Source organism: Penicillium cataractarum, assembly GCF_028827025.1.
Source record: "Penicillium cataractarum strain IBT 29864 chromosome Unknown utg000002l, whole genome shotgun sequence".
Taxonomy (NCBI): domain Eukaryota; kingdom Fungi; phylum Ascomycota; class Eurotiomycetes; order Eurotiales; family Aspergillaceae; genus Penicillium; species Penicillium cataractarum.
This window is the reverse complement of record NW_026622738.1, coordinates 636,498-662,081: the sequence shown is the minus strand read 5'-3', so window position 1 is coordinate 662,081 and position 25,584 is coordinate 636,498. Positions and strand designations below refer to the sequence as shown.

Sequence of the window (25,584 nt, the reverse complement as noted above, 5' to 3'; positions counted from 1 at the left end):
CCCTTGTACATCTTCTAAATGTCGGCGCAAGACAGGATACGGCTTCGCGCTTAATGACTCTCTGAAGAGCATGGAGCTTACTGGCGCCGATCGCACAACTCCATTCTTGCAAGAAGCCAATCGGGTTTTGGTTGCTGTTGGACTATCTCTGAGCACCAGCTGTCTGGTGATGCGGTTGTATACTAAGGGTCTGATATTGAGGAAGTTCTGGTGGGATGATGGTACGTAATCCAGCCTTAATGACAGATTTTCAGGTACTCAGCTCATGTTGAGCCCCAATTAGTATGCATTATCCTTGCTTGGGTAAGAACAGCACCCGCTTCCCCCCCCCCCCGAATTACTGGATTTAATGTCGGCCTGATATGCAAGACTCTATCAATCGGCACGCAAACCGCTATTCTATGTAAGTCTCGTAGGATTGAATATGTAAAGGGCCAAGTTGCTGAATTGGAAATTATTACCAGATGGCTATGCTTTCGGAGGTATCGGAAGACACATCGGTGATTTGTCTCCTCGGACAATAGACACACTTCTCAAAGTATGAATTCCGTGAAAACGTGTGTCGCAAGAAGCCCAAGTGCTAACTGCTGTTTGCCATAACCTTGGAGGTTGTACTGGCAGCTGCAGTCATCTATATTCCTTGCCTCGCGTTCGCCAAGCTCTCTTTGCTTATGCTGTATTACAGACTTCTCAAAGCATCACAAGGGTGGGTATACAGCATCTACGCGATCGCCTTCGTCATCTTGGGATATAGTCTAGCACTGACCTTGGCTCTTATCTTCGCTTGCAATCCATTGCAAAAAGGCTGGGATATTTCGGTACCCCTCGGCGTCGGTTCGTGTATCAATAGGCCCGCCGTGTATCTTGCAACTGCAGTCACGAATACTTTGAGTGACGTAGTATTGATCCTGATACCGTTCTGGGTGGTATGGGGTCTTCAGATGCGCCTCATTCAGAAGATTGGCGTGATAGCTATGTTCTGTATTGGGTGTCTGTAAGTGTCCTCTCCTGCGCTCCCTTGAGATGAATTAGAGACCCCTTTGCGGGATTTCCTACACCCCTTACAACAACGCTAAAATTCATCATGATCAAGGACCATCGTTACCAGCATTCTGCGATTAGCGACCATATGGCCCTTAGTGACAACGCCGGATTTCTCGTATAAGCTGGCTCTTGCCAGTGTCTTCATGTTAGTGATTGTTCCCCATCCTGCTCTAATTAAAGTATTCTGGGAGGTGTCCAATGACAACAAATATGGCGTAGTAACATTGAAGCAAATTTCATCATCATATGCGCCTCTCTTCCCTACCTCCGCCAGCTGGTTCGTCATCACAGCCCGAAATGTTGTTGCAATCGCCAACGATCACGCGGAATAGTACAGTCGGCTAGTTCCTTACCAAGTTGGGTTTCTCCTCAAGATAGCATGGGGACAGTTTGAGAGCAATGGAAGCTCGGGCTGGCTTCAGAGGGAATCAAGAACAAAGCTCCAACTCTTCATAACGAATGCAAATGTCTGAACACCGTGGCTCTACACTATCTTGATAATGTACCTAATGATTGGCACGTCTATTGCAAAGTCTCCGCTAAAATATTCCATGATGTTGATCATACCAGAAATCTGTTGATAATTGGCAACAGCCATCCAAGAGAACTAATTCACCGCCCGGCAGAAATCAATCCTCAGCGCCCCACCCCAACCTTAACTCAACCCGTGATAAGCTTCGCTACGCTCCGCAATCAGGAGTAATCAGGAGTGCCTGTCGCAAAGTCTTGACATTTGACGTACAAGTTACCTTAAATCCGCGATAGAGAGTGCAAAGCGCTTAAACGCTGCTGACTGTGACTAAGACAGACCGTGAGCATAGGCCAGAAGCAGACTTCATCTAGACCCAAGTGGACTCAATCCAAGTCACATTACTCGACAATATACTATGAGTTCGAAATCATCTCTCTTCTTTCACAGGCGTAGCCAGAATTCACCAAGGCTCCTTGCACAACCATCCTCCACAGACCTGTGGGAACATGCCCTTGCGCTATATGTGAAGGACTTGGACCCGTTGAAACAGCAACAATTCCAGGCCCCGACGACGGTTGAGGAGTGTTTGGAGGGTATAGTTCTTAATGGGCAAAAGCGGAGATCGTTTACGCGTATTCTTGAGTTTCTGAGACCGTTGGTTGATCCGTTGAAACGCTTTGAGGGTGCGATTGATGTTGTCGTACAAGTTAACGCCGGCATCGCGTCGCCCATTTGGGGTCCGCTTCGTGTCGCAATCACGGTATGTATCTCTCGAACCTGTCCCTTTCTCAGGCGTAAAGTAGTACTAACCTCTTATAGATAGCTAGCCAGCATCTCGCAACCCTAGAAACACTGGTTATCATTGTGGACAAGATCGCCCACTCTGTACAACGCTATGAGAATCTAAAAACCCTTTTCGCCGAACACGATGGTGTACGCGATGCTATCGGACGTCTCTATTGTGAATTACTACGTCTTTGTGCTTGCGTCTCAAAATATGAAACGAGTCGCATTCGGTATATTTCGAATCCATTTGGGAAGGAGTTTGACGCTGTTTCGACGGCAATTGATCAGCGTGCGCTAAATGTTGATCGTGCGGCGCAGGCTGCGCATTTCCAGGAATCGAAGGATGCGAGGGAGATGTTGTTGGCTGAGACACAAGGTGAGATATACCAGTTTCGTGGATGATATGGGATTGATTGGCTTACTGGGTTGTACAGAACAGGATGTGCGTCGGATACAGTGTTGGTTGGCACCGGCTTGTGTTGAGGATGATCTTCAGCGACGGGTTTCAGAGTACCTCCAGGGCTCTGGGGACTGGATTTTGCAAGCGGAGGGGTTTAAAAAGTGGTATACCTCAGCATGGGGTGATTCATCCACGGGGACGGACGGCTCGCCTACGGACGTAGCATCCCATTCCATGCTTCAAGTAATTGGAAGACCTGGAAGTGGAAAGAGTATACTAGCAGCTTACTTGGTGAACCATCTATCCCAGTCCGGAAGAGTTGTGTACTTCTTCTTCAACAAGCAAGATTCTGAACGAAACATGATGATCCATGCTGCAAGAACTACTATCGCACAACTACTCAACCTCTATCCAGATATTACAGAAATTATCATGCCTGTGTACAAGCAAAGCGGGCGCGTGGTCGCAGACTCTCTGACGGACGTGATGAAAATGCTGAAACAAGTACTGGATCAACTTTCCTCTCGAGCAGATGGTCAATCCCATTGCATTGTCCTTGATGGTATCGACGAATGTGAAGATTGGGTTGCGTCGAACAGTCATCTTCTTGGAAGTCTCCCCAACAATGGATCTGTCAAGATAGTTCTTTTTTCACGAGTCGCATTGGCTTCGTTATCCTCGGATGTACCGTCGGATCCCTTGATAGTAACCATGGAGTCGAACCAGAATGTGGAAATACGAGCGTACGCCGAAGGCCGGATTCGGAAGATGGTTCACCTCGCAACTACCGATCTCGGGCTCCGGGTTGTGAGCAAGACCACCGAGCAGGCTGATGGCCTTTGGTTATACGCGCGACTTGTCCTGGACGAGATAGAGCGTGCTCCAAGCCGTGAGGTTGTTGAATCAAGTCTTGATTCTCTTCCATCGGGCTTGGAAGAACTCTATAATCATATCCTGTGCACAAAAGAGGCCAAAATGTCCGATGCTGAGAAACTCTTTGCTCGATACCTGTTTCTGTGCGCAGATATTAGCAACTATATGCCCGATTTCCTTGCTCAAACGACGGATAGTATTCAACAGGGCATGCTGGATCTGGTATTCCGGTTCGCCAATGGAGGGAACATGCCGTTTGATGTGCCGAAATTGGCAGAGAAGCTCGGCGCGCCTTTGATCGAAGTGTTGCGTCCGACAGAACACACGTATGAATTGAGATTTGTCCATCTATCCGTCTATCAGTATCTCGCAGACTCTACCGGGCCGGCCAAAAACGGGAGAATCCCAGAGCTGATACAGACTCGGCAGGTGCGAGGACTTCACAGAGGCGCTGTGGCTGTGTGGTACTTTACGAAATGTCTAGACTCAGAACTGCATTTACACGCCCTTCAGAGCGATTACTCAGAGCCAAGCCCCGACCACTGGTCTGAATGCTACTTCCCAATGGCATACTGTTTATGGGATGCCCTGAAGATACGAGAGTCCCATCTGCAGCATCTCCCAACACCCTTACTCGAAGAGGCAGAGAACACACTGGATACACTGACTGCTTTCTTGCGCACTCAGCTTTGTCTCCGGTGGTTCGAACTTTCCACTATAATCAACTATGCCGGGGATTTCCCACAATTACTCGATAGAGTCAGCGAAGCATTTGAGATTGCTCGATCTGAACAGAACAACAGTCGGGGCTTAAGGGCATACGATCGTTTCAATAGGGCACGTCTGAGTTTCCTTGGTGATTGGCAGCTCATCGTGCTACAGACTACTCCATGGAAGGTACCCATTGGAAAGTCAACGTGCCATTTTCAGGATATAGACTGTCCTGGATTTCTCAATGATGTACCAGGGCAGATTATGTTGCATACTGCCGAGCGATGGAGTGCAAAGTTTATGATGTTCAGTAAGGCTCGTAGGTATCTTGAGGGAAATCCACCGGGTCGAGCCCGATGTCCGAGGTGTTTGGCTGTGATGGGCCAGAGGGATATGGGAAAGCACCGCATGATAGGATGTCGGAGAAGGAGGTGACCTTGAAGATATAACGTTGATATTGATTTAAGCTCTAGCTAATTTCCATTCCTCTATATCGTGTTTATAAGGGCTCTCGAGAAAATGGCATGATTAGACTCGCCCCTGGTATCCAGGACGGCAAACATAATCTCTTCGAATACCCCATTCCATTCGGTTTCCTCGAGGACCTCCTTGTAAATCCTGGCAACCTCGCTCGGAGGATTCTGGAATGCACCGCAGCCCATGGCCCCGAGTACGCAATGCGTGATCTTGTTCTGCGCAAGAATTCGGAAGATTTGTCGCATCTTGTTCTTGACGATCTCAACATCCTGCGGGCGAGCTATTTATTATCAGCGTTGAACATCAATCATAATTGGGGAAGTATCAATGTCACCCACCAAATCTCTTCTTATCCATCGTAAGAGCAGGACGTCTCAAAGCCGGTAAACTAATAACGCCCACTGAAAAGATCTCATTAGGCTGATAAACCCGACCCCACGACCCAATCTCATCCCTGAAAACCGCCACGTTGGGTGACCAAATAGCGCCATGGACGGGAATAGGATAGAATCGTTTGTACAGAGTCGCAGCCAACGTGCTGCGCATACACAATGCCTCTTCTTGAGCTAGGGCCCCGCGAAGCCAGCCTCCGCCGGGATTCCTTTCACTGGCCATATTCAATACTCCGATTTTGGCGGATGGATTGGCGTCGAGAATTGTTTTGGCTGCTGTGAAGCTATCCATGTTTTGGACTGATAGCTTTGGTTTGGTTGTGGTGCTTGCTGTTGTGATGGCTGGGAGTAGTTGAGAGTATAGGACTGCTTCATTTGTGGCACTGGTGCTGTCAAGGATAGAGGGTGTCAGGGATTTGGTTTCTTCTGCGAGTCCCTGACGCTCGATTTTGTTTGGAGGCCTTGACGTGTTTGGTCTGAACGACATGGTGATAGGTCCTATACTAGGCTAGGACGAAAAGTGGTAGATTGGTTGTTTGACTTGGATTGCGAGGGGCTTCGGTAGCTATTTTATGGATTTCTCGGTTATTATGAGTCACTAAAATAATGAGTGGTAAGGCATACTTGAAAGGCTCACAGAGCTGGCGAATACGAGATATGAGGGGGTTAGTTAATGATGATCTGCTGTTGGCCCGCTGCCAAGTCATATACTTTGCCGCTTAGGGTGTCCGCTGCGGCTGGTAGGATGCTCAGCCCCACGGCTAAGCGAACTGATCAGTACAGCTTAGAACGTCGAAAAGTTGTCTTGAGAGTCATATCATTGCGAACAGAAAAGATATTGTGAGTATTTGAATTATTCTTCGAGTTTATTCGTTAGAACAAAATGCATTAAATCTATATTCCATAGAGCGCTTCACAATACAGATATTATAAAGTCGTTTAACGACGATATTATACAACTACACCGTCCACTCCGAAATTTTATTTAAGCACGGCACATACGGCCAGAGTCGGCCACAGTCCAGGCATCACTGCCAACGGCCTTGAGGGCGTAGAAGAAGTAGTTGGGATCCCACTTGTTCTTGACGGTGAGCAGAGGGCTGTAGTTGCTTCCGAAGAAGGTATCCTTCCAGTTGAGCTGGCGGAAGTTACCCTCGTTCTGGTAGCAGCCGCTGTTGGGGGTGACGGCCTCCAGCTGGGGAACGTAGTCATTAGTGATCTTCCACTGATCAGCGACCATCTCGGACCAAGGAGCAGTCTCGTTCCAGGCGGTACCGATCTGCATGGTCACGGCGGCGTTGCGGAGAGCAGGGAAGACGGCATTGCTGACGTTGCTGGGGTTGGTGACGTTCATGCCGACACCGACGGCGATGACGCCGGACTCGGTCAGGTTGCGCAGGGCAGAGGCCATGCCCTCGTAGTTGTTCTCCAGGGTGTCGCGGGGAATCAGACGGCCACCGTACTGATAAGTGGCAACGGCCAGGTTACCCCAGGGCAGGGGACCCATGTACTTGTTGTAGTGGTCATAGTACGAAGTGTACTGGGTCAGACCCAACACGTAGGTGATACCAAGCTTGGTGAGGGCGTCGGTGAAGGGGGTCAGGATAGCCTCAACCTGGGCAGAGGTCTTGTTGTAGGCAGTGACGGGGTTGATGATGAAGACGGTGTTGGTCATCTCGTAGATGACGGTCACACCCTGATCAACCATAGCGGGCAGCAGCTGGTGGAACTGAGCGACAGCCTCGTAGAAGGTATCGGTGGTGATGTTGGCGATAGTGAACTCGAGAGCAGCACCGCCGATAGTGGCATCCTGGTGAGCCCGGACGGTCATGGACACGACAACACCGTAGTTGCCAGCACCACCACCGCTGAGAGCCCAGAACAGATCGGAATTTTGGGAGCGCGAAGCAGTAACCACCTTACCGGCGGCGGTGACAACCTCAAACTCCAGGGTCTGATCAGCACCGAGACCGAACTCGGTGCTCAGGGCAGAGTGGCCACCACCTTGGGTGTAACCACCAGCAAGGCCGACGGTAGGGCATTCACCAGTAACGACGACAAGACCCTTGTCAGTGGCAGCCTCAAGGATCTGGTAGCCCAGAACACCAGCGCCGATCTTGAAGGCGGGACCCTGGTAGGTAGAGTCCGACCATTCGGTATATTCAATATCAGTCAAGTGGTGGGTCCAGACAGAGAGGGCACCGGCACCGGTCGAGCGACCCAGGTAGCTATTTTGGTCGCGTCAGTTGGGGTTTATTCCCGAAGTTTTTAAGTTTTGCGAGAAACTTACTCGTGACCAGTGTTCTTAATCACAAAGCGGATGTTATTATCACGGGCAAAGTTGACAGCAGCCACAATATCAGCGCTAGACGAGACATTGACGGAGTAGTCAGGGAAGTTGCCCAGAGTGCAAGCCTTGGTCTCCGCAGTGAAGGGGTCGCAAGTCTGGTTGGCAAAGAACAGCTGCATCACCGAGGATGAGGACGCCAGGCTGGAGATATGGTTAGCGTCAATTCATTACAAAAAAAGGGGGAAATAAAGACATACTGAGGCTGGGGCTCCGTCCAAGTGTTCTGCAGAGCCGTGCAAGCAGCAGCATCATAATTGGGATCGTGGCAAGGGCTGCCAATAGGGACGGTGGCGATCAGACGACCACCAACGGTGTTATTCAACGAAGCCCAAGCGGACGCAGCTGGCCAGCAGTCATCACCAGGCATGCAGCGGCACGAAGAGCTGCGGCGTTCACACGATGGAGAGGCAACGGCCGTGGAGGCCAGAGCCGCAACGGTTACCAACCAGGCCTTCATAGTGGAGTTGAAGAGTGGTGGAAAGTCAAAGACTGGAGTTGGCTTGCCGACCAGAAATGGGAGGAATGTTTGCCGATCGCGAGTTTAAATCGTCGCCAGGGGGGAAAACGGTCGCGATGCTCGAGGTTTTATGGAATGTTGGATGGTCACCAAGCACCTCGGCCTGGACTCGAAGAGGGTCTCACCACCGATCGGAGATTTTCCCCAGAGCGTCTAGCTTGGACAAAATAGTACGGACGACGGATGGAGCAGGAGAAACGTGGTGCACTAAAGTGGATTTCGGCATTGTAACTGCACTGGATATATTCCATTTGGGACGGATTCGTCGGGTTTGCCGGCATTAAGCCGACGGACGAACTCTGGGTCTCTCCATGCATCACAGGTTCTACAAGCTCTATAAAGTTGGGGGAATTGGTTTCAGGATATGCAAGTATTTTGAACGGAGTACTACATGCCACGGAGGACTATCGGTTGATCCATTCAAATGGAAAAGACAGCCGAGTGGCAGTGTATACAAGGTTTAGAAAGTACCTTTGGGGCTACTGCACTCCGTATACATAATTTAGTTTTCGCCACAATTTAATCCCTGCAGCTGCAGAATATTCTTCCGTACTCTAGTTACTACTCTTAGTACTCTTAGTATACTCTTAGTCCCGTTAGTCCTGTTACTACGAATTAGAACGCGGTAGTGACCTTCCAGAAAAGATTCTTCAAGCTCTTCACCGGGCGGTGAAAAGCTTTAACTATCGAAACTAGGCAAGCCACCGTAACCACCTGGATGATATTTGCGGACTGAAATCAGCGAGTCCTGGCTCCTCGGCGGAAGCCAACGGAGGCCTGGCAAATTTCTTTACGCAATTTTCAGTCAACATGCCAGGATCCGATCGATCGGTTGTCTCAGGTAAGGCGGTTGGCAGCCAATCAATACATTGTATACGCAAGGAAAGTGGATTCCAGCCCAAATTTTGGGAGTATCTAAACCAAGCTTTACCAAAAGTAGGACCTAAAGTGGAGCTCCAAGTGGGTATGTCCAGTGTCCATTTTATGAGAGTTTGCTTGGACCAACGGCTTCGCTATATCTACAATTTTCTACATGCCGAAGCCAGGCCGGACCATGGATGCTTTTTAGGGCTGGAGAGCGCTCGCCTGGTCTCATTGGGCATGAGTTAGCTTGGCTAGAGGCCACTCGCCGCGTATCCGGGGTTCCCACTCCTCGTCTACCATGGAAGTATCACGTAAACCTTTTCTTGGTTTCCCGTTCCCCGCCGAAAGGGTCGTTTCTAGTGTGAAGGTTCTAGTGGCGCACGTTGCAATTCAGGGACAGCCTTTCAGCTTCCTTTCCCTGAAATTGTAACATGGGCATCTGAAAAGTATAATTCCCATACCCCCAAAATCCTTCCGGTTCTTGAACTGGAGTTCTGCTGCAACGGATTTGTTATTAAGGGACGCGTGCTGTCTCACCACTTTGCAACGGTTATGCTGCAGTTCTAGGGGTTCTGTTCGTCTCCACTGTTTTTTTCTCCGGCCGAAGGGATCATCAACATGTCAAACAGTAACGGCCACTCCCTAGAAAGGGGTATCTGGGCCGCGGTGATCATTGCGGCGCTGATCGTTGTCTTGAGGGTCTTTGCAAAGATTAAGATCAAGCGGTTTTACGCCGACGATGTCTTGATGATCATTGCACAGGTATGATAAATTAGTTTCTGTCGCCTTTGGCATGCGCACCTCGTTGACTTAGCATAGATTCTTATCATTGCATCGACGGTCTTCCTCAGTCTTTGCGTGGAACATGGCTTCGGTGGTGATCTCACCAAGTTGGCTACGCAGGACTCTGAGCTAGTCTTAAAATATATCGCTATCCAGGTTCCTCTCGTTACATTCAGCACCACCATCGCCCGTTCCGGATTCATTATCTACCTCTGCGCGGTTCTCGGCACGAACAAATCATACAAGATTGCTCTTTGGGTGGTTCTGGCGATTGGGGCAGCGGGAAATATCACTTCGGCAGTGCTGCCTCTGAGCATCTGTCGCGATGTGAGGGCGTTGTGGGACCTCGAGGCGGCTATGAATACCACTTGTGGTGACACTGCAGCGGTCATCAAGTTCGCCTATTACTCTAACAGTACGTTTCCTGGCTTTTTGGATAAGGGGGGAAATGGAAAGACTAATTCTTTTGAAGCTTTCAACTCGGCCACTGATCTCTTCCTCGCGGTCTTCCCCACGGTGGTTTTCTGGAATCTCAATCTCAAACTGCGCATCAAGATCGGCCTTATCGTTCTTTTGAGTATGGGTTTCATGTACGTTTCTAATACCTCCCAGCTTTTTGACGAAAACAAACTAACGTGAATTTGAACCATAGTGCGATGATTGCCTCCATTATCAAGACCACGAAACTGAACCAGCTTCCCGGCATTACTAACCTTGGTGCCACTGGCGGCGTTGAACTGATTCGCTGGGGTTACGTCGAGAACGCTATCATTATCATCACTTCCTCTATTCCTTGCATTCGCCCCTTGGTTATATCCTCCGTCCGAAAATTCTCCAGCGTCACCCGTTCCTACGAACTCTCTGGACCTTTCAGCGCTCACCGCACTGCGGGAAACGAGACGAACCACTCCAAAATGGCACGACGATTCAACAAGTCTCACAACTTGGAGAATGGCAGCGTCGAGCGAATCCTGGATCACAGTACGCACACCAGCACTACCATCGGTGGACGACCCGACACGCCTGAGAGGGAGTACCCCGGTATCACCAAACAGGTCGAAATCTCGGTGATTTCTGATGATCAACATCGGAGACTTTGATTTCTGTATCATTATCCACTTCTTCATTCTTTCCCTCCCTTTTCTTATCCCTTTTCTCTGTCAAGATCAACGTTTTTACGATTGCATATATGCACTGGTTTCATAGCGTCTAGACTAGCATTACATAGCTACGATAATGTTTGAGATTCAATTATACATTTATACTTCCCACGTGTGCATCTCACCACGTGGATTTCTAAGTTTTTTTCACTCGTGGCTCGGGATCCATCGATGCGTCATCTAGACCATTAAATAGTTACACCTTAAAATAAAGAGATAGATCAATTCGTTTTGAATTGCAGACCTGTCATACCACAATCACCAGTCTCTCATTCTGTTGTTGGATCTACTAGCCCCAACGGGGAGAACGTAAAGTCAAACATCTCACGAACCAAAATTGCATCAACTCGCCACCTCGACTCTGAGAGTTATCAGTCTGCAACTGAAATTCAAACAGCACATCGTGCAGCAGATCTGCACCCTGTGAGACCCACGCCGGATTTGCGACTCCACCAAAGGGCTGCCGGTCGGGATACCGACGGCCTGGGACGGTGCACGCTGAAACCGTTGATGATCAGCAGCGCAGGGGCCATTTTTGAGAAGTATCCGATCTACGTGGAGAGCGGATCCGTGAAATCGTGTTGATCAGTGGGGACCGAGGTCTCTTGTGATAACGTTGGATTCATACTTGGGAAAACCGGATTGGAATTTCTGGTTTCCTTATCGTTGATTTTGATCGAGAGGGTGTTGTTGAAAAGGAGTGATAGCGATTCAAATCTTGTCAATCTCCGATGTAGGATGTCCAGACAATTGCATGGGAAAAGGGTATAAGTGTAAGGACAAGTCTAGCTTCGTTCCGTTGTGGAAGTCATTATGTAGTGGCGTTTTATAAGTCGAGGTCGAGAACAGACTTCAATTTCATCTCTTACGTGATTCGCTGGAAGATTATTTTTGAAATCGTGCCTGAGAAATGAAGAAGGACCTTCTAAAGGGAGGAAGCGGTGCTAAGTGTGTTAGAAAAGTCCACTTATCAGGTCGAGATACAACCCTTCGAACGGACAATGGACACTGTACTATGAATCCGTCGGTATGGACCGATTTAGTGATTGGGAATATCTTTGCTATATTTCTTGATTATATCGCAAAGCAAGCCTCCAATGTTTACAGTATGGAAGGGGTTTTCTCAAGGCAAATGTCCTGGTAATCTAGGGACTCGAAGATATGAGATGATGGCGACTATCTTGAAGTGAGGGGTCCTAAGGAAAACAAGATGCAAAGGGCAACAAAGGATTTAAATATTAAAAGCGTAGGCAATATGGACATAGAAAGCCTGATTGTACATTTTACTGTTAACTGATCTCGTGATTTCGCGCCTTCCCGATAGGCTAAGATTCATCGAACAACCATTGGTCATGGCTCAAAAGCTACATAGTAACGTCCATCTAAGATGTCAGAGCCCGAGCCTTGCCGCATTATCCGGGGCGATTCAAGAATTGGTATTGGCCTCTATTTCTCCAAAAGTTTGAGCACAACGCCGCCTCCGCCTATGTGGTCTAATTTGGCGGGTAGCGGCAAGCGGAACATTACCGACTCCAAGAGCATAATGGCAATTGATAAAGTCGTTCTACTCCGCTTAAGTGTCGCTGAAACCTGTAAAACAGAGATTTTGAAGAATTCCCAACCCAGGCAGCTCTTGAAACGATCACTGTAACTATGTCTTCCGTCCATCCTCTGTCTGCTACGGCCTTGTTCGATATGAAAGGCTGGGTCACAGTGGTGACTGGTGGTGGCACAGGCCTTGGACTGAGTAAGTAACACACGGTGGGTAAAGAGAAAAGAAGCTGTTTTGAGCTAACACAATCTATCAAGTTGCCGCCCGCGCTCTGGCGGCCAATGGCGCAAAGGTCTACATAACAGGCCGTCGGAAAGAGGTGCTAGACAAGAGCGCCTCTATTCATGGATCGCCCGACTCTTTGGGGTCGAGCGAGGGTGCCATCATACCAATTGAAATGGATGTGACTTCTAAAGAGAGCATCCAGAAAGTAGTTGAGATTGTCGAAAGAGAAGCCGGTTATGTGAATGTGTGAGTTGAGTTAGCCTATATCAAGTTCGAAAGCTGACGGTCCCAGACTGGTCAATAATGCAGGGATTGGTACAGGTCGTGCGGCCGCAGCCGCCTCTGATGGACCCGAGATATATGGAAGGGCTATGTTTGCGGAAAGCATTGATGATGATTTCCAGAAAGGTATGCTATGTTTGTCTGAGTACAGGAAGTCACTAACAGAAAATCAGCATACCTTTCAAACTGCACCCAGGTGTATTTTGTGACTGCGGCATTTATGCCACTGCTGGCAAGGGCAAAGTCGAGTCCTGCTCAGGTTCCTGGTAATGTCATCAATATTGCCTCCATTAGTGGCTTCACAAAATGGTCCCAGAACAGCCAGTATTCCTACAATGTGAGCACCCAGAGCTGTAATATCATATTCATGAGCTAAAAATTCTTAGTCCAGCAAAGCTGCTGTCATCCATTTAACTCGGATGTTGGCATGTGAACTAAGCCATGAAAACATCCAAATTCGCGTCAACGCCATCGCCCCAGGTATTAATCGTACCTAGGTTACGCAACAAGACTTGACTGACCATCCCCAAGGCTACTTCCCGACCGAGTTAACGACCAACTCTCTGGACCCCCAGAACCAAAGCCCATGGCCTTTGGACGCATTTCAGAAGGAAATGAAGCGTGTCGGTGCGAAAGCCAGCCGCCCAGGTACTGATGAGGAATTTGCATCTGTAAGAGGTAACCATATAATCCAGGAAGACCTCTCTAACAATTATCTTCAAGGCTATTCTCAACTTGTCTGTTAATGGCTACATCTGGGGTCATGTTATGGTAGTTGATGGTGGATTATTGCTTCGCCATCCTTCTTCTGTCTAGACTACCTTAATAGTTACCATAGGTTAAATTCATCTCAAATTTATTGTCACTACCTTGAAAATTCAGATTCTCTACTGTAAATCTATCAGTCAAAGGGATTATCATATGGAACTTCAGAGCTGTCATTAAGATAGTCAGAAATAGGATTCATCTGGTGAATCTTGACCCAAGCGGTGGAGAAGTCATCGAAAAGTGTCAATGGTTAATTCAATCGTGCTCTAGACTTGATCAGTAACAAGGGTGATACTTTCTCTAGTGTGCTCATTGTTTTGTTTCAATTCCCTCTACATTGTAAACGAGTCTGCGGGGTACATGTCTGAACAAAGTCATGGGGTCCAAGTTGCTAGACTGGGTAATTGACGCATGTCCCGCATCGCATCCGTCTTCCGCCATCCGCTTCGTCTGTTTCTATCAACAATGCTGAACATGAACGTTTGCGTCAATGGCTTAGCTGTACATGGGTTGTTTATCATATTTATTTGCGGGGAGCAGAGAGTTATTTTTCCCGCATATAATATTTCATCATTTTGGCATTGTTGCAAAATCAAAAACCACTGAGAAGCCGACATGGAGGGTTGGTATAATTCTCATTTCGATGCTCAGGTCTCCGAGCGAATATCTGGCACTGCATCGGGCTATGTGGTGTTACCTTCGTAAATGGCTGTGAGTCACAGTGAGGATCCATACCGGATTTGTGATGCTGAGTATACAAGATGATGGCAGCCTAATGAATGGCCTCCAAGCTATGGATCGATGGCAAGAATTTCTCGACTACCCGACTGGTTACAGGCTTGGTGGCATTAGTGCTTGTTTATTTGTCCCTGCTATCTTGTATGTTATTTAAACATATGCTATTTCTTGTACTGACATGGCCAACAGTTTCTCATGGGCAGCAGATATTATCGCTGATAGATGGGGTCGACGGGCTGCTGTTTGGGCAGGAGTTATCACCGTTGTAAGTTTGAAGAAATAACTACAATGCTTATTTTTAAACGCTGAAAAAAAAAGATGATTGGCTCTGCCCTGAATGCAGCAGCTATCAACCTGGCCATGTACTGTGGTGGACGGGCCGTGACTGGTATTGGCATCGCCCTGTGTTTGGCGACTGGTCCTACATTACTGCAAGAAATTGCTCATCCTCGATACCGCTCCAAGATTGCAGGTTTCTGTGAGTGAAAACTTACCAAGGATGTCGGAAAGGCTTTGTTGTTGACACAGTGATCTAGACACTTGTATTTACTGTAGGTCGATTGATCATACTTCGCCTAACTAGCAGGGCTAATACTTGAAAGACATTGCCAGCATAACATCTTCGTGGATCTGTTGTGAGTATTACTGGAATATGGTTACTGACGAAGCAAATTTCTGATTTTATTGCTAGTCGGCTGCCTTTATATTGAGAACAATTACTCCTGGAGAGTTCCATGCTATCTCCAGCTAGTCGGCCCGATCTTTGTCTTGCTGGCAACTCTTAGATGTCCTGAATCTCCTCGAGTATGTGTCCCTATCTAATTACCGTTTGTGAGAATCCGAAACATCTGATCCTGGAGAAGTGGTTGATCAGCAAAGGTCGTAAGGAAGAAGGTCTGGCTATATTGTCAAAATACCATGCAAATGGCCACACAGACGACCCATTAGTTCAATATGAATTCCAGGAGATTGAAGCAGCATTGAATCTCGAGAAGTCATGCAGCGAGGTTTCTTTCATGGACTTCACCAAGACCCATGCTAATCGCCATCGACTCTTGATTTTAGTTGCTGTGGGCGTAGGCACGAACTGGGTAGGGAACGGCATCGTGAATTAGTTGGTTTGTTCTTTCCATTGGACCTAAACAGTATGGCTAATGAAGTCCTAGCTACCTGTCACCAACACTTCACCAGATTGGCATATATTCATCTGCTAAAATTTCCGGTATCAATGCCGGGCTTCAGATTTGGAACTGTACGACACCCAGTTATCTTCAATTCGCCAACTACTAACGATTATGTAGTGATTATATCGTGTTGTTCCGCACTTCTTGTTGAGAGACTTGGGCGTCGATTCCTCTGGCTCTTCTCCAATTGCGGGATGTTATTTTCTTACATATTTACAATGGCACTCTCAGGCGAGTATGCTACGCATCACAAGAGCTCCGTGGGAATTGCCGTCATTCCCTTTCTCTTCCTTTTTTTCGGAGCATATGATGTCGCCTGGACACCTCTTCAATTTGCGTAAGTCTGATCTTACATTTTTCAATGAGTCAAACTAATCAAATCTAGGTACCCCGTTGAGATTCTGCCGTTTTCTTTGCGAATGAAAGGAATGGTAATTTTTATCATGGTTCAAAATGTTGCCGTGACAGTCAATACCTTTGTCAACCCTATTGCCATGGATGCTATCGGATGGAAATAGTAAGACTATGCCCCTTCCGCTCTTGCTATAGTATTAAACACCCCGGAAGGTCTCATATTGACGTCATATAGTTATGGGATATACATTGCTATATTGGCTGGGTTTATTGTGGTGATTTATTTCTATTTCCCGGAAACTCGCTATTTGACCATAGAAGAGATCTCAGAAGTTTTTGAGAACGGGCTACCGGTGAAAGGGGCTGTCAACATTCGAAGTCTACCAAATCGGGATAATAATGTGTCCAAGGAGGGTGACAGCAATGGGGAAAGCTCTCACATTGAGATTGCTTGATATTAAAGGCGAGGAAAGGGAAATTTTGAATAGAGCAACGAGATCTCCGTGAACCTTAGATGTCAACGGAACGCAATGAGAATTTTCACACTGTGGCTTCAGCTTGAAAATCCAGTTAGATCAAATTTCAAGTAGACGAAATCGCACTGGAAGCAAAGGAATCAAGAGAAAGCCAGTATATTGAGGGACCCTAGCACGGTGCACGTGGGAGCCTCAGATGAGAGATATCTGGTACAACACAACGAAGACCACCTTATACAGTGGGAAAACGTCAATGAATCTGGAAATGCCATTCTAGTGACTGGAAATCTCCATCAATCCATAATGCAGAAGATGTTCATTTGGGGGCATCGGTTCCCGGTTTAGATAGCCCGAAACACAACCTCTCAAGTCGCAGGAGTAATACTGTCTAATATAATTTTTTGGCACGCGTGATACTGGAAAGCTATTTGATTTCAATCTATTTGATTTCAATGAATATATTTAAAATCTGGTCCATCGTCAAGATGCGTTGGTCCCTAGGTTTGGTAATTTCGAATCTCGCCACGGCATAGCATGCAAGTATACCATGCACGCGGAAAATTACCTATAGAAATCAAATTGGCTCTTACTTAAGTGAAGCCGACAGTGGGACGTCTAGAGGATTTGTCAGTGAACGGAAATGAAGATTATTGAAGGGGGGCCAAGGTTCTCACGGCTGGTAAGGCTCTTCGAGGTATTTGATTTCCTCCTCGGAAAGCTTCACGTTCAATGCGGCAAGTGTTTCCTCAATTCTCTCGATTTTCGAACAACCAACGATAGGAGCCGCAACTGAATCTTTGTGGAGAACCCATGCTAGAGCGATATTAGCCATAGGGAGGCCACGCTTCTTCGCAAGCTCTTCGACACGCTTGTTGATCTCTCTTTCCCACTCAACCCCCATTATAGCTTCATCATGGTACGCGTCAGAAGTCTATATACCGTTAGTAGTTCGCACTGGGTATTCACAAAAACGAGCAGTCTCATACCGAGCGAACAGTCTCGTAAGCACGATCCAATGGCCGAGTAAGATCTTGTAGCCGGCTTGTGATTAGAAAAAAAACATGGCCAATGTAGTACAGTCAAAACTTACGGCCCTTTGCCATTGGGCTCCAGGGGGTGGAGCCCACTCCGAGGTACTTCAGGAGAGGCATCATTTCCCGCTCCTCCTCACGGTACAGCAAATTGTAAAAATTCTGACAAACGATAAAGGGAGTCAGTCTGTTCGAGATCGCATAGTCTAGTTTATATGTTAGAATCAATTTCTCGATAATTTATAATAAGGTGATTCTCCTACTCTGCATTGCATGGAATTGCCAAGCCCAGCAGCTGCTGATGCCAATATACCGAACGTATCCAGCTTGGACGACATCGTGGAGAGCCTGCATGGTTTCTTCGATCTGGTAATATGTTAATTTATGAAGTTCGCACGCATATATTCTAGAAGCTGGATGACACTTACTGGTGTCTCATAATCGAAACGATGCAGCTATAACCGTAAGTGATTGGACTCTATAAATAGACGACGAGATGAATTCTCCTACCAGAAGAACGTCGATGTAATCAGTTTGAAGGCGTTTGAGTGCACTTTTAACATTATCAAAAATGTGCTAGAAAGATCAGCGACCGGAAGCTGGTCCTTCAGATTCAAGCGGGAAGCAGTTACCTTTCTGTTATTTCCAGACGAAAGCGTCAGCCCCGCGGGTCCTGACTTGGTGGAATCGCCGACAGGAAAGTGAACCTAGATCTATTAGGAAAAAAATATGAAGAAAAGATTCAGCTGTGCCCGTACCTTGGTCATAATGACGGCAGCCTCTCGCGGGACTCTCTGGAGGAATTTCCCAAGAATTTCTTCGCTAACTCCATTGCAATAGAAGTTGGACGTGTCGAAGGTATTGAAACCTACATCCCAAGCTTTCTGTTTTGTTGCACATTAGAAATAAGACTGGAAATTGGATTCCCTTTTAATGATATTGTATCGTACCTGGAGGTGCTTGAGAGCTTCCTCCTCTTCGATACGCCAGGCAACATCAGATTTGGACCCGTAGGTCGCTGTTCCGAAAATCAAGCGGGAGACCTTTCACTCAGATAAGCAATTGCCTCGAAAATTTAATTTGCAATCTCTACCTTCAGACCACTGTTTCCAAGCCGAACATATTGCATCTTAGGTGCTTCCTTCTGGTGGCCATATTCCACGGGTACGGTACGACCGGCGACTGCTGGGTTCTTGATCATGATTGTGATGTTTCGGCAAAAGGGTGACGATTTTTGGACTGCTAATTTAATACAATAATGAAGGAGATGGAATTGAAATATAACCTGATACTATCTTCAGTACTATCTGCTAGTATCAAGCATAAACAATCGATAGAATTTGCGGAGACCCGCCATCCGCATCCATTTCCGCCACCCGCTTGCTCCGTCGAGTGCAGCATCCATCACAATGACCCCGCATCAATATGTGGGTCTCTTGAAACCCAGTCGGAAATAGAAGCAACTTTGGATGAATCTGGAAGTACGTCTAATCAGTGGAGTCGGCGCAGGAAGATCCCATCTCACGGGTTGCTTTCATAGAAGAAATATGGCAACAATTCGGCGTACTAGATACAGAAATGGCAGGTATATGAATCGCGACGGATCCTGGGGTTGTGGATGAATAATACATTATAGAATGTTAGAGCGTATAATATTGGAGTAGGTTGGCAGTCAATAATTTCAAAGAAGCGTAGCAAGAAATACAACGGCCCTGCTTTGGGTCGTAGCTATACTCTCTAAGCGAGTCCAGATGTATTACTATTCCGAGGCCATGATCCAAATTACCCCCAAGGTGACTATCAATTAGGGAATTTACTTCAATATACTGTAGCAGTTCGACACTTTGAAACAAGATAGGCACGCTTGAGCGTTCTATGTTTCTAAATTTCTTTCGGAATGTCTTTTGAATTGTCGTTCCGGATAGCCTAGACAATATGTCTCTATTTATCTTTCAAGGCATGGCTAATGACTTGGTTTTGAAGTTTGGTCGAGGATTCAAATTTGTGAAAATTCAATCTATGTACGGTTCTGGTTGAAGTATATAGGAATGTCCTCTCAAGATAGTACGGTTCAGGCATGAAGCTTCGTCATCTCCGCCTCAATCGCAGCCTTTGCCTTCGCATCTCCGCCGTTGAACGCTCCAAAAACGTCACGAATCTTGCGAACAACTACTTCATCTGAATCCATAGCATCTGATAGGGCCTTTCCATTATTGGCCAAGTAGTCTGTGTGAATGTCGGCAAGTTTGCCATCCCAATCAGGACCAGCCAGAGGGTCAATCTTAGAGTGGCCGCGAAGACGCTCTGGAGTTTGCAGATTGATATAATACGGCGACTGCTTCTTAGGAGGCGGGTTATTCAAGAAGGGATATTTGGCCAATGAAGTGGAGTCCAATGGGGTTTCTTGCAACTCTTTGAGATGACCAGCTAGAATGGTGATATGCTGACAGCCCAGCTCAGCATTTGCAATTACTTCACCAATGTGCGCATTACTATATCTTGTCAGGAGACAGTAGACTAAAGTTTTTGAAAGTGAAAACTCACCTCGCCATCACTATCAGTGGCTGATCCTTGCCAGTTTCCGCGTAGAGCTGAGTATAAGCTTCCAGAATCTGGACAATACGGGGCGCCATGGGATGCTTGAAGTGAGAACGTTAGTCCGAAAACGCTCTCAAATTGCAATATCGACCACTCGACTTACAGTCAAAGCAGGGTCATTGCCCTTGTGCATGAGAGATTCATCAGAATAAGCCGCAACCTCGTTGAAATAAGGGCTGATGTAAAGACACCCAGCTTGGCTTGCTGCAATTGCCTGGGGTAGGCTGAAGAGCGATGTCCCTAGGGTGCGAATTCCTTCCTTGTTAAGCTGAGCTGCAGCGACCATCGCAGGACCGGTGACCGAAATCTTAATTGCATAGCGATCCCGGGAAATACCGACTTCCTTGAAAGCGCGGTCAAATGCATAACATTGCTCAAGAACCTTCTCCGTGTCATATACACGAGAGGGTGAGACCTGAACCAGGACACGGTTGGAGATATTTTCAATGTTGTTGGCACAAAATTGAACCATCTGCCCAGCCATCTAGTTAGTAAAATGGATAATTGGTGAAACACACGGAAACCATACAACACGATTAAAAACCTCTTCCCAGCCTTGGTCTCCGAATCTTTTGACCATCTCAGCCATCATAGCGTGATTCTCCGGGCGAACCATAGTGTCGGAGCAAATCACTTGATTAGATGTTTCTAATGAAATTGTAAATATTAGGCATTTGAAAATGATTGGTGATTTGATACTACATGAACATACGGTTGTGTGCTTTGAAGGGCAGTGCTTTAGCGACCACTGGGTCGACGGAGTCAACGTCAACATTGCAGACGGCCTCGAGGGCTTCAAGCAAAGTACCGGGCATGATGAACGTAGTCAATGTCAAATCAAATATGGAAAATGAAATCGATAATTTTTTTAATTCCTGTTCTGCCCCCAGCATTTAAGGCCCAAATATGCCATCGCATTCCCAATTTCGTGCGCACCGCACCACAAAGCTTTGTCTCGGAGCCTCCCCCGTCGATCTTGCGGAGAGATGGAAGCGTGGAGCATTGATCAAAGTAAGTCACTCACGTTCCGCAGAAACCTTGGGATATTGCGCCTAGAAACGTTACCGAGGGCTACCAACATTGTGATTTGCAGGTTGATCGGTCTGGCGGCATTTCCCACCTAGCCGCCTATCCGCATGTGGTCTGAGGACTAATGAGAGAGCTATACTCAGCACATCCGTGGTGACAGGCTTCCGCCCAACGGAAACAAGTTAGTCAATATTTGTCACGCATTATACTCCCACGGCTCATGCGGGAAGTTGGTGGCAACACCGGGAATCTATGGCCTTAAAAACAGTACCGCTCATGAGCATGAGGTCTGCACTGTATTGGACAGCCCAAAGTCGACCGCTATCGAGTTTTTACAATATCCATACACGCAAAATGACCACGAAAAAGTTTACCACTGCTGCAACTATCAGCCAGGGCCCTCTTAGGTTTGTCTGCCCGTTGTTTCTGGTCGTTCTCGAGTCATTTTGTGTAACTTCGCTGACTTGATTTCATTTTTCGCATCAGAATCAAAGGAGGATACGGAGATTTCCGTGATGACCTGCACGCCAATGGCTACGCCGTCATCAAAGGAGCTATCCCACATGAAAGAGCAATTCAGTACCAACGGAGAGCCTTCAAATGGGTAACATCCTTTGGGACTCGTTTGGACATGAAAGACCCCAGCACATGGAAGGCAGAAAACCTCCCGGTTCAAAGTAAACTGAACACATTCGACAACTATTGTGTTATTCATGAGAAATTCATGTGGGATGCTCGCATGGAGCCGGGAATCGTCAATGCGTTCGCCAAGGTGTGGGAAACCGATGAATTACTCGTATCCTTCGATTCTCTCAATATCACCTTCCCCAACCGCGAGGACAAACCTCCTCGCGCTCCCTGGCCACATATTGACCAGTCTCCCTTCAAGCGCGGCATGCATTGCATCCAGGGAATTATCAATCTGAGTCCTGCCGGTCCTGAAGATGGTAGCTTAATGTGCTTACCCCGGTCTAATACTTTCAACGACGAATTCTTTGATACACAAACCGATGCTCAGGATTGGGAGGTCAAGGATTGGCGCCGATTTAGCGAGAAGGAAATGGATTGGTGGGCCAGCAAAGGGCTCACTCCGATCAAAGTCACAGCCCATCCAGGTGACTTGATTCTCTGGGATAGCAGGACTGTTCACTGGGGTGGAGAGCCTACAAAGAATAGCGATGTCATCCGAACGGTTATCTATGCTAGCTATTCTCCTGCTAAATTGGCAACTAAGGAGGCTATTGAAGAGAAACAGCGTGTCTTCTCGGCGTACGGCGCTACTACTCACTGGGCGCACGACAACATCTTCTTGAGACCTCAAGTTGCAAAACTCCCAGACGGTACAATCGACCCGCGAAACAGGAATGAGCCCCAGGAAAAACCAGAAATTACCGAGAAGTTGCAGAAACTGGCCGGTCTCATCCCTTACTAGCTTACATGAACGGATTTGACGGAAATGAACCATGCGATAAGATTGTATTTAACTACATTAGTTACCAGAATGAAAGCACATTAGTTTTGAAAAGGAAGATGATTATGAAATTTAATAACTAGCTGACATTGTTGTGTTTTGCGTAAACAGAGACTAGTGGGCCGTAAGGTGACCGAGACCCGATACTTAGTGGGAGGACTCAGTTGAGCGGGAAGCGGTAGAACCGCAACGACGCATAGTTGCCGAATGGACCCTTAGAGCGAGACATAAATAGAGACTCGCTGGCCGTCTATTACTACTACATGAGCATTTTTGCTACTAAGCAGCTACTTGAAGTTAGGGATGGACTCTGAGATTGAGAGGCTGGCGCTTCAAGCACTCAGTAAGTAAGAAAGGACATTGATACTAGTTCAAAAAGACTAATAACATGAAAGACGATCTGAGTCTCCAGCCAAAGGGGAGAAGAGTAATCATAGGTATTGCAGGTGTTCCTGGGTCAGGGAAGACAACCCTCGCGGCCAACGTGGCAGCCAAAATTAACAATCTCTACTCCACCGCAAAAGATGCCCAAATTTCCGATCACGACCTCGCAGTCGCGATTCCGATGGATGGATTTCATTACTCTCGCGCACACCTAGCTGCAATGCCGAATGCTGAAGAAGCAATTCACCGTCGTGGAGCTGCATTCACATTCGACGGATATGGATTCCTGAATCTCATTGAGAGCCTCAGAGCACAAGCACACCAAACCATGTACGCACCATCATTTGGCCACGAGATCAAGGATCCTGTTCCAAATTCTATCCCAATACCGCCAGAATCTCTCATTGTTCTGATCGAAGGCAATTATTGTGCTCTAGATAGGGAGCCTTGGCGACAAGCCGCATCGCTGATGACTCGGCTTTGGTACGCTGATACCCCAGCAGAAGTCACCCATCCTCGACTGGCAAAGAGACACCTGGAAAGCGGCATTGTGGGAGATGAGAAGGAAGCCTGGGAGCGCGCCACTGGTACGGACGAAAGAAATGCAAGAGATATCCGCGAGAATCTTCTTCGTGTAGATGAAGTTATCAAGCCTTGGTGAATTTTGAATAATCTGAAGCGCAATTGATGCAATGGGTACTTTTTCTCTCTTATTCAATATTCCTAGATAACATGCATTCTAAAAAGGACATCGTGACTTTTGAAGAAGACCTCGGTAATTGAAATAATCATCAATATTGAATGCATCATGCTCTGTTGGGGATGATCAGATCGATCGTTTTAACAAGATGAAAATTCATTATTCGCAAGATTTATGAGGTATATGCAATAAAAATCAAAATTTACAAGGTTTTTATCCAAGAAATAATATCCTACAGCAGTTGAAGTGGCTCCAGAACAATTGGAAAACTGAGATAAGCAAGTATGTTTATATATTTTAAGGTATGCGGTAGGTAAAATTTAATTAAAATGAGTGAACATAATCAATGGTAGTTTGCCCAAAGTTACCAAGCACGGTGGCCACCGTCAACAACCAGATCAGCTCCAGTCATGAAGCTGCTTCCATCTCCAAGCAAGAAAAGGACAGGTGCACGGAATTCATCGACAGTACTCAACCGGAAAAGCATGTTGTCACCAGTCCATTGCGATTCCATGCCCGGCTTTTCTAGAGCTTCAGCTGTAGCTGCTGTGCGGATATAGCCAGGGGAGAGAGAGTTAACTCGAATCAACGGGATATTCTTTCGTGATCCCCATTCGGCAGCCAGAGACCTTGTCAATTGGTGAACTGCTGCCTTGGAAGCGTTGTATCCAGCGGTATCCACGCCCTAAGAATTAATTAGTATCCTCTGATTATCTGCTGTAGCTTTGTAGTTTTAATCACCTTGTTAGAGACGTATCCACTCATGCTAGCCACAAAAACCAGGCTTGCCGAAACGTTTGTTCTAATCGCTTCATTGGCGATTGCCTTCGCGATCATGAATGTTCCGACGACATTAATATCCATCATACGCCGGAAAGATTCCACAGGGAAATCAGTAGCTGGGCCATTCTCGGATACCCCGGCACAAGCAACAAGGCCTCTGATAGGCGATTTCAGGGCCGAGACAATCTTCTGGAAAACGATTGTGATGTCCTGCTCGCTCCTAACATTACATTGATAATAGGATGCAGTCCGGCCATGCTGGTTTGCCGTGAGTTGAATGCCTCCTTAATGATCAAGGAATTAGTCAAGTTTATCTTTCATAGTTCCTTAAATTCTGAGCATCTTACTCCATTCAGAGGGCTTGGGCTCCTCCATAACATCCAAACATACAACATCGCCACTACTCTCCAAGATTGATGCAGTGACTGCTACGCCCAAGAAGCCCGCTGCTCCGGTGACTATATGAAATTCAATTTAGCCATGAATCTGCTTATTTGAAAATGTGACATTCTTACCGACAATTGTTCGTCGATCTAGCCGAAAAAGACTAGCAACGGGAGCCGCGGGATTACCCTGCGAAGGCTTCGCCTCGCGGTACTTGAGGTCATGTACGTTTCCATTTCTTTCTTGCTGGGCCATTTTGAACTGCGAAATATTGGTAGATGTTGGAAGAAGAGGCAAAAACCGAAAATAGTTGGAGTCCATGAGTTTGCGAGCGATCAGGTGATGGTGTTTTGCAGGACGCTGTTTAAGTGGGCATCGACTGCCACGCTAATTTAAGCATCTAGTCTGAATGTGTGGGCTACTCTAGCTTGTTCTACAAAAAATTCGTTTCTACAGCAAACATCTGCTTCATGCGGCAAAAGTGGCCCGCAGTCTTTAGAGGATGGGCAGGAACCTTTTGGGAAGTCCGCTCTCCCGCCGTTTCCCGCCGTATGATGATTAGCACCTGGATCAGTCGCCATTGCACGAGAGCAGTGAAGTCCACGCTTCTCCAACAGCCCACTCATTGGCGCTTCATGTGCAGCAATCTTCCTTCACTGCTTCGGGTATTGCGGAAAGCTACTCCGCAAGGCGCGCGGCGGGAATGCATTATATAGGAGACATACTTTTCCATTTCCTACGAAAACTGCTTCTTTAACTTCTGGCTTGAATGCTCGGTAATCTGATCCGTCGAAAT

General features: G+C 47.1%; 12 protein-coding genes across 12 annotated transcripts; 7 read left to right on the top strand and 5 right to left on the bottom strand.

Moving 5' to 3' along the window:
• Positions 1-70: 70 nt before the first annotated feature.
• Positions 71-283, top strand: N7496_002296 (uncharacterized protein; the record flags this gene model as incomplete). The annotated part of the gene is made up of 2 exons (XM_056695227.1): positions 71-221; positions 255-283. The coding sequence occupies 2 exons, from the start codon at positions 71-73 to the stop codon at positions 281-283; spliced, it is 180 nt and encodes a 59-aa protein (XP_056557439.1).
• Positions 284-1,931: 1,648 nt separating this feature from the next.
• On the top strand, positions 1,932-4,735 carry N7496_002295 (uncharacterized protein; the record flags this gene model as incomplete). The annotated part of the gene is made up of 4 exons (XM_056695226.1): positions 1,932-2,276; positions 2,336-2,678; positions 2,737-4,605; positions 4,674-4,735. The coding sequence occupies 4 exons, from the start codon at positions 1,932-1,934 to the stop codon at positions 4,733-4,735; spliced, it is 2,619 nt and encodes an 872-aa protein (XP_056557438.1).
• Positions 4,736-4,774: 39 nt separating this feature from the next.
• N7496_002294 (uncharacterized protein) lies at positions 4,775-5,642 on the bottom strand (the record flags this gene model as incomplete). Its single annotated transcript, XM_056695225.1, has 2 exons — positions 4,775-5,043; positions 5,102-5,642. The coding sequence occupies 2 exons, from the start codon at positions 5,640-5,642 to the stop codon at positions 4,775-4,777; spliced, it is 810 nt and encodes a 269-aa protein (XP_056557437.1).
• Positions 5,643-6,140: 498 nt separating this feature from the next.
• On the bottom strand, positions 6,141-7,962 carry N7496_002293 (putative isoamyl alcohol oxidase; the record flags this gene model as incomplete). Its single annotated transcript, XM_056695224.1, has 3 exons — positions 6,141-7,383; positions 7,446-7,646; positions 7,703-7,962. 3 exons carry the CDS (start codon positions 7,960-7,962, stop codon positions 6,141-6,143), a joined length of 1,704 nt encoding a protein of 567 aa, XP_056557436.1.
• Positions 7,963-9,504: 1,542 nt separating this feature from the next.
• N7496_002292 (uncharacterized protein) lies at positions 9,505-10,769 on the top strand (the record flags this gene model as incomplete). The annotated part of the gene is made up of 4 exons (XM_056695223.1): positions 9,505-9,648; positions 9,706-10,084; positions 10,142-10,259; positions 10,322-10,769. 4 exons carry the CDS (start codon positions 9,505-9,507, stop codon positions 10,767-10,769), a joined length of 1,089 nt encoding a protein of 362 aa, XP_056557435.1.
• A 1,755-nt stretch (positions 10,770-12,524) lies between these two features.
• N7496_002291 (SDR family NAD(P)-dependent oxidoreductase) lies at positions 12,525-13,704 on the top strand (the record flags this gene model as incomplete). Its single annotated transcript, XM_056695222.1, has 7 exons — positions 12,525-12,576; positions 12,639-12,852; positions 12,899-13,014; positions 13,062-13,225; positions 13,275-13,368; positions 13,420-13,559; positions 13,612-13,704. The coding sequence occupies 7 exons, from the start codon at positions 12,525-12,527 to the stop codon at positions 13,702-13,704; spliced, it is 873 nt and encodes a 290-aa protein (XP_056557434.1).
• Positions 13,705-15,200: 1,496 nt separating this feature from the next.
• On the top strand, positions 15,201-16,387 carry N7496_002290 (sugar transporter; the record flags this gene model as incomplete). Its single annotated transcript, XM_056695221.1, has 5 exons — positions 15,201-15,508; positions 15,561-15,646; positions 15,696-15,915; positions 15,964-16,095; positions 16,168-16,387. 5 exons carry the CDS (start codon positions 15,201-15,203, stop codon positions 16,385-16,387), a joined length of 966 nt encoding a protein of 321 aa, XP_056557433.1.
• Positions 16,388-16,998: 611 nt separating this feature from the next.
• Positions 16,999-18,640, bottom strand: N7496_002289 (aldo/keto reductase; the record flags this gene model as incomplete). The annotated part of the gene is made up of 11 exons (XM_056695220.1): positions 16,999-17,023; positions 17,083-17,339; positions 17,395-17,438; positions 17,499-17,645; positions 17,703-17,805; positions 17,868-17,894; positions 17,950-18,015; positions 18,072-18,146; positions 18,198-18,323; positions 18,390-18,482; positions 18,533-18,640. The coding sequence occupies 11 exons, from the start codon at positions 18,638-18,640 to the stop codon at positions 16,999-17,001; spliced, it is 1,071 nt and encodes a 356-aa protein (XP_056557432.1).
• A 480-nt stretch (positions 18,641-19,120) lies between these two features.
• N7496_002288 (uncharacterized protein) lies at positions 19,121-20,852 on the bottom strand (the record flags this gene model as incomplete). The annotated part of the gene is made up of 6 exons (XM_056695219.1): positions 19,121-19,151; positions 19,578-19,931; positions 19,984-20,078; positions 20,141-20,509; positions 20,567-20,685; positions 20,750-20,852. 6 exons carry the CDS (start codon positions 20,850-20,852, stop codon positions 19,121-19,123), a joined length of 1,071 nt encoding a protein of 356 aa, XP_056557431.1.
• Positions 20,853-21,420: 568 nt separating this feature from the next.
• On the top strand, positions 21,421-22,498 carry N7496_002287 (uncharacterized protein; the record flags this gene model as incomplete). The annotated part of the gene is made up of 2 exons (XM_056695218.1): positions 21,421-21,473; positions 21,553-22,498. 2 exons carry the CDS (start codon positions 21,421-21,423, stop codon positions 22,496-22,498), a joined length of 999 nt encoding a protein of 332 aa, XP_056557430.1.
• Positions 22,499-22,840: 342 nt separating this feature from the next.
• N7496_002286 (uncharacterized protein) lies at positions 22,841-23,582 on the top strand (the record flags this gene model as incomplete). The annotated part of the gene is made up of 2 exons (XM_056695217.1): positions 22,841-22,880; positions 22,933-23,582. The coding sequence occupies 2 exons, from the start codon at positions 22,841-22,843 to the stop codon at positions 23,580-23,582; spliced, it is 690 nt and encodes a 229-aa protein (XP_056557429.1).
• A 403-nt stretch (positions 23,583-23,985) lies between these two features.
• N7496_002285 (uncharacterized protein) lies at positions 23,986-25,043 on the bottom strand (the record flags this gene model as incomplete). Its single annotated transcript, XM_056695216.1, has 4 exons — positions 23,986-24,306; positions 24,363-24,688; positions 24,752-24,862; positions 24,920-25,043. 4 exons carry the CDS (start codon positions 25,041-25,043, stop codon positions 23,986-23,988), a joined length of 882 nt encoding a protein of 293 aa, XP_056557428.1.
• Between the last annotated feature and the right edge of the window lie 541 nt (positions 25,044-25,584).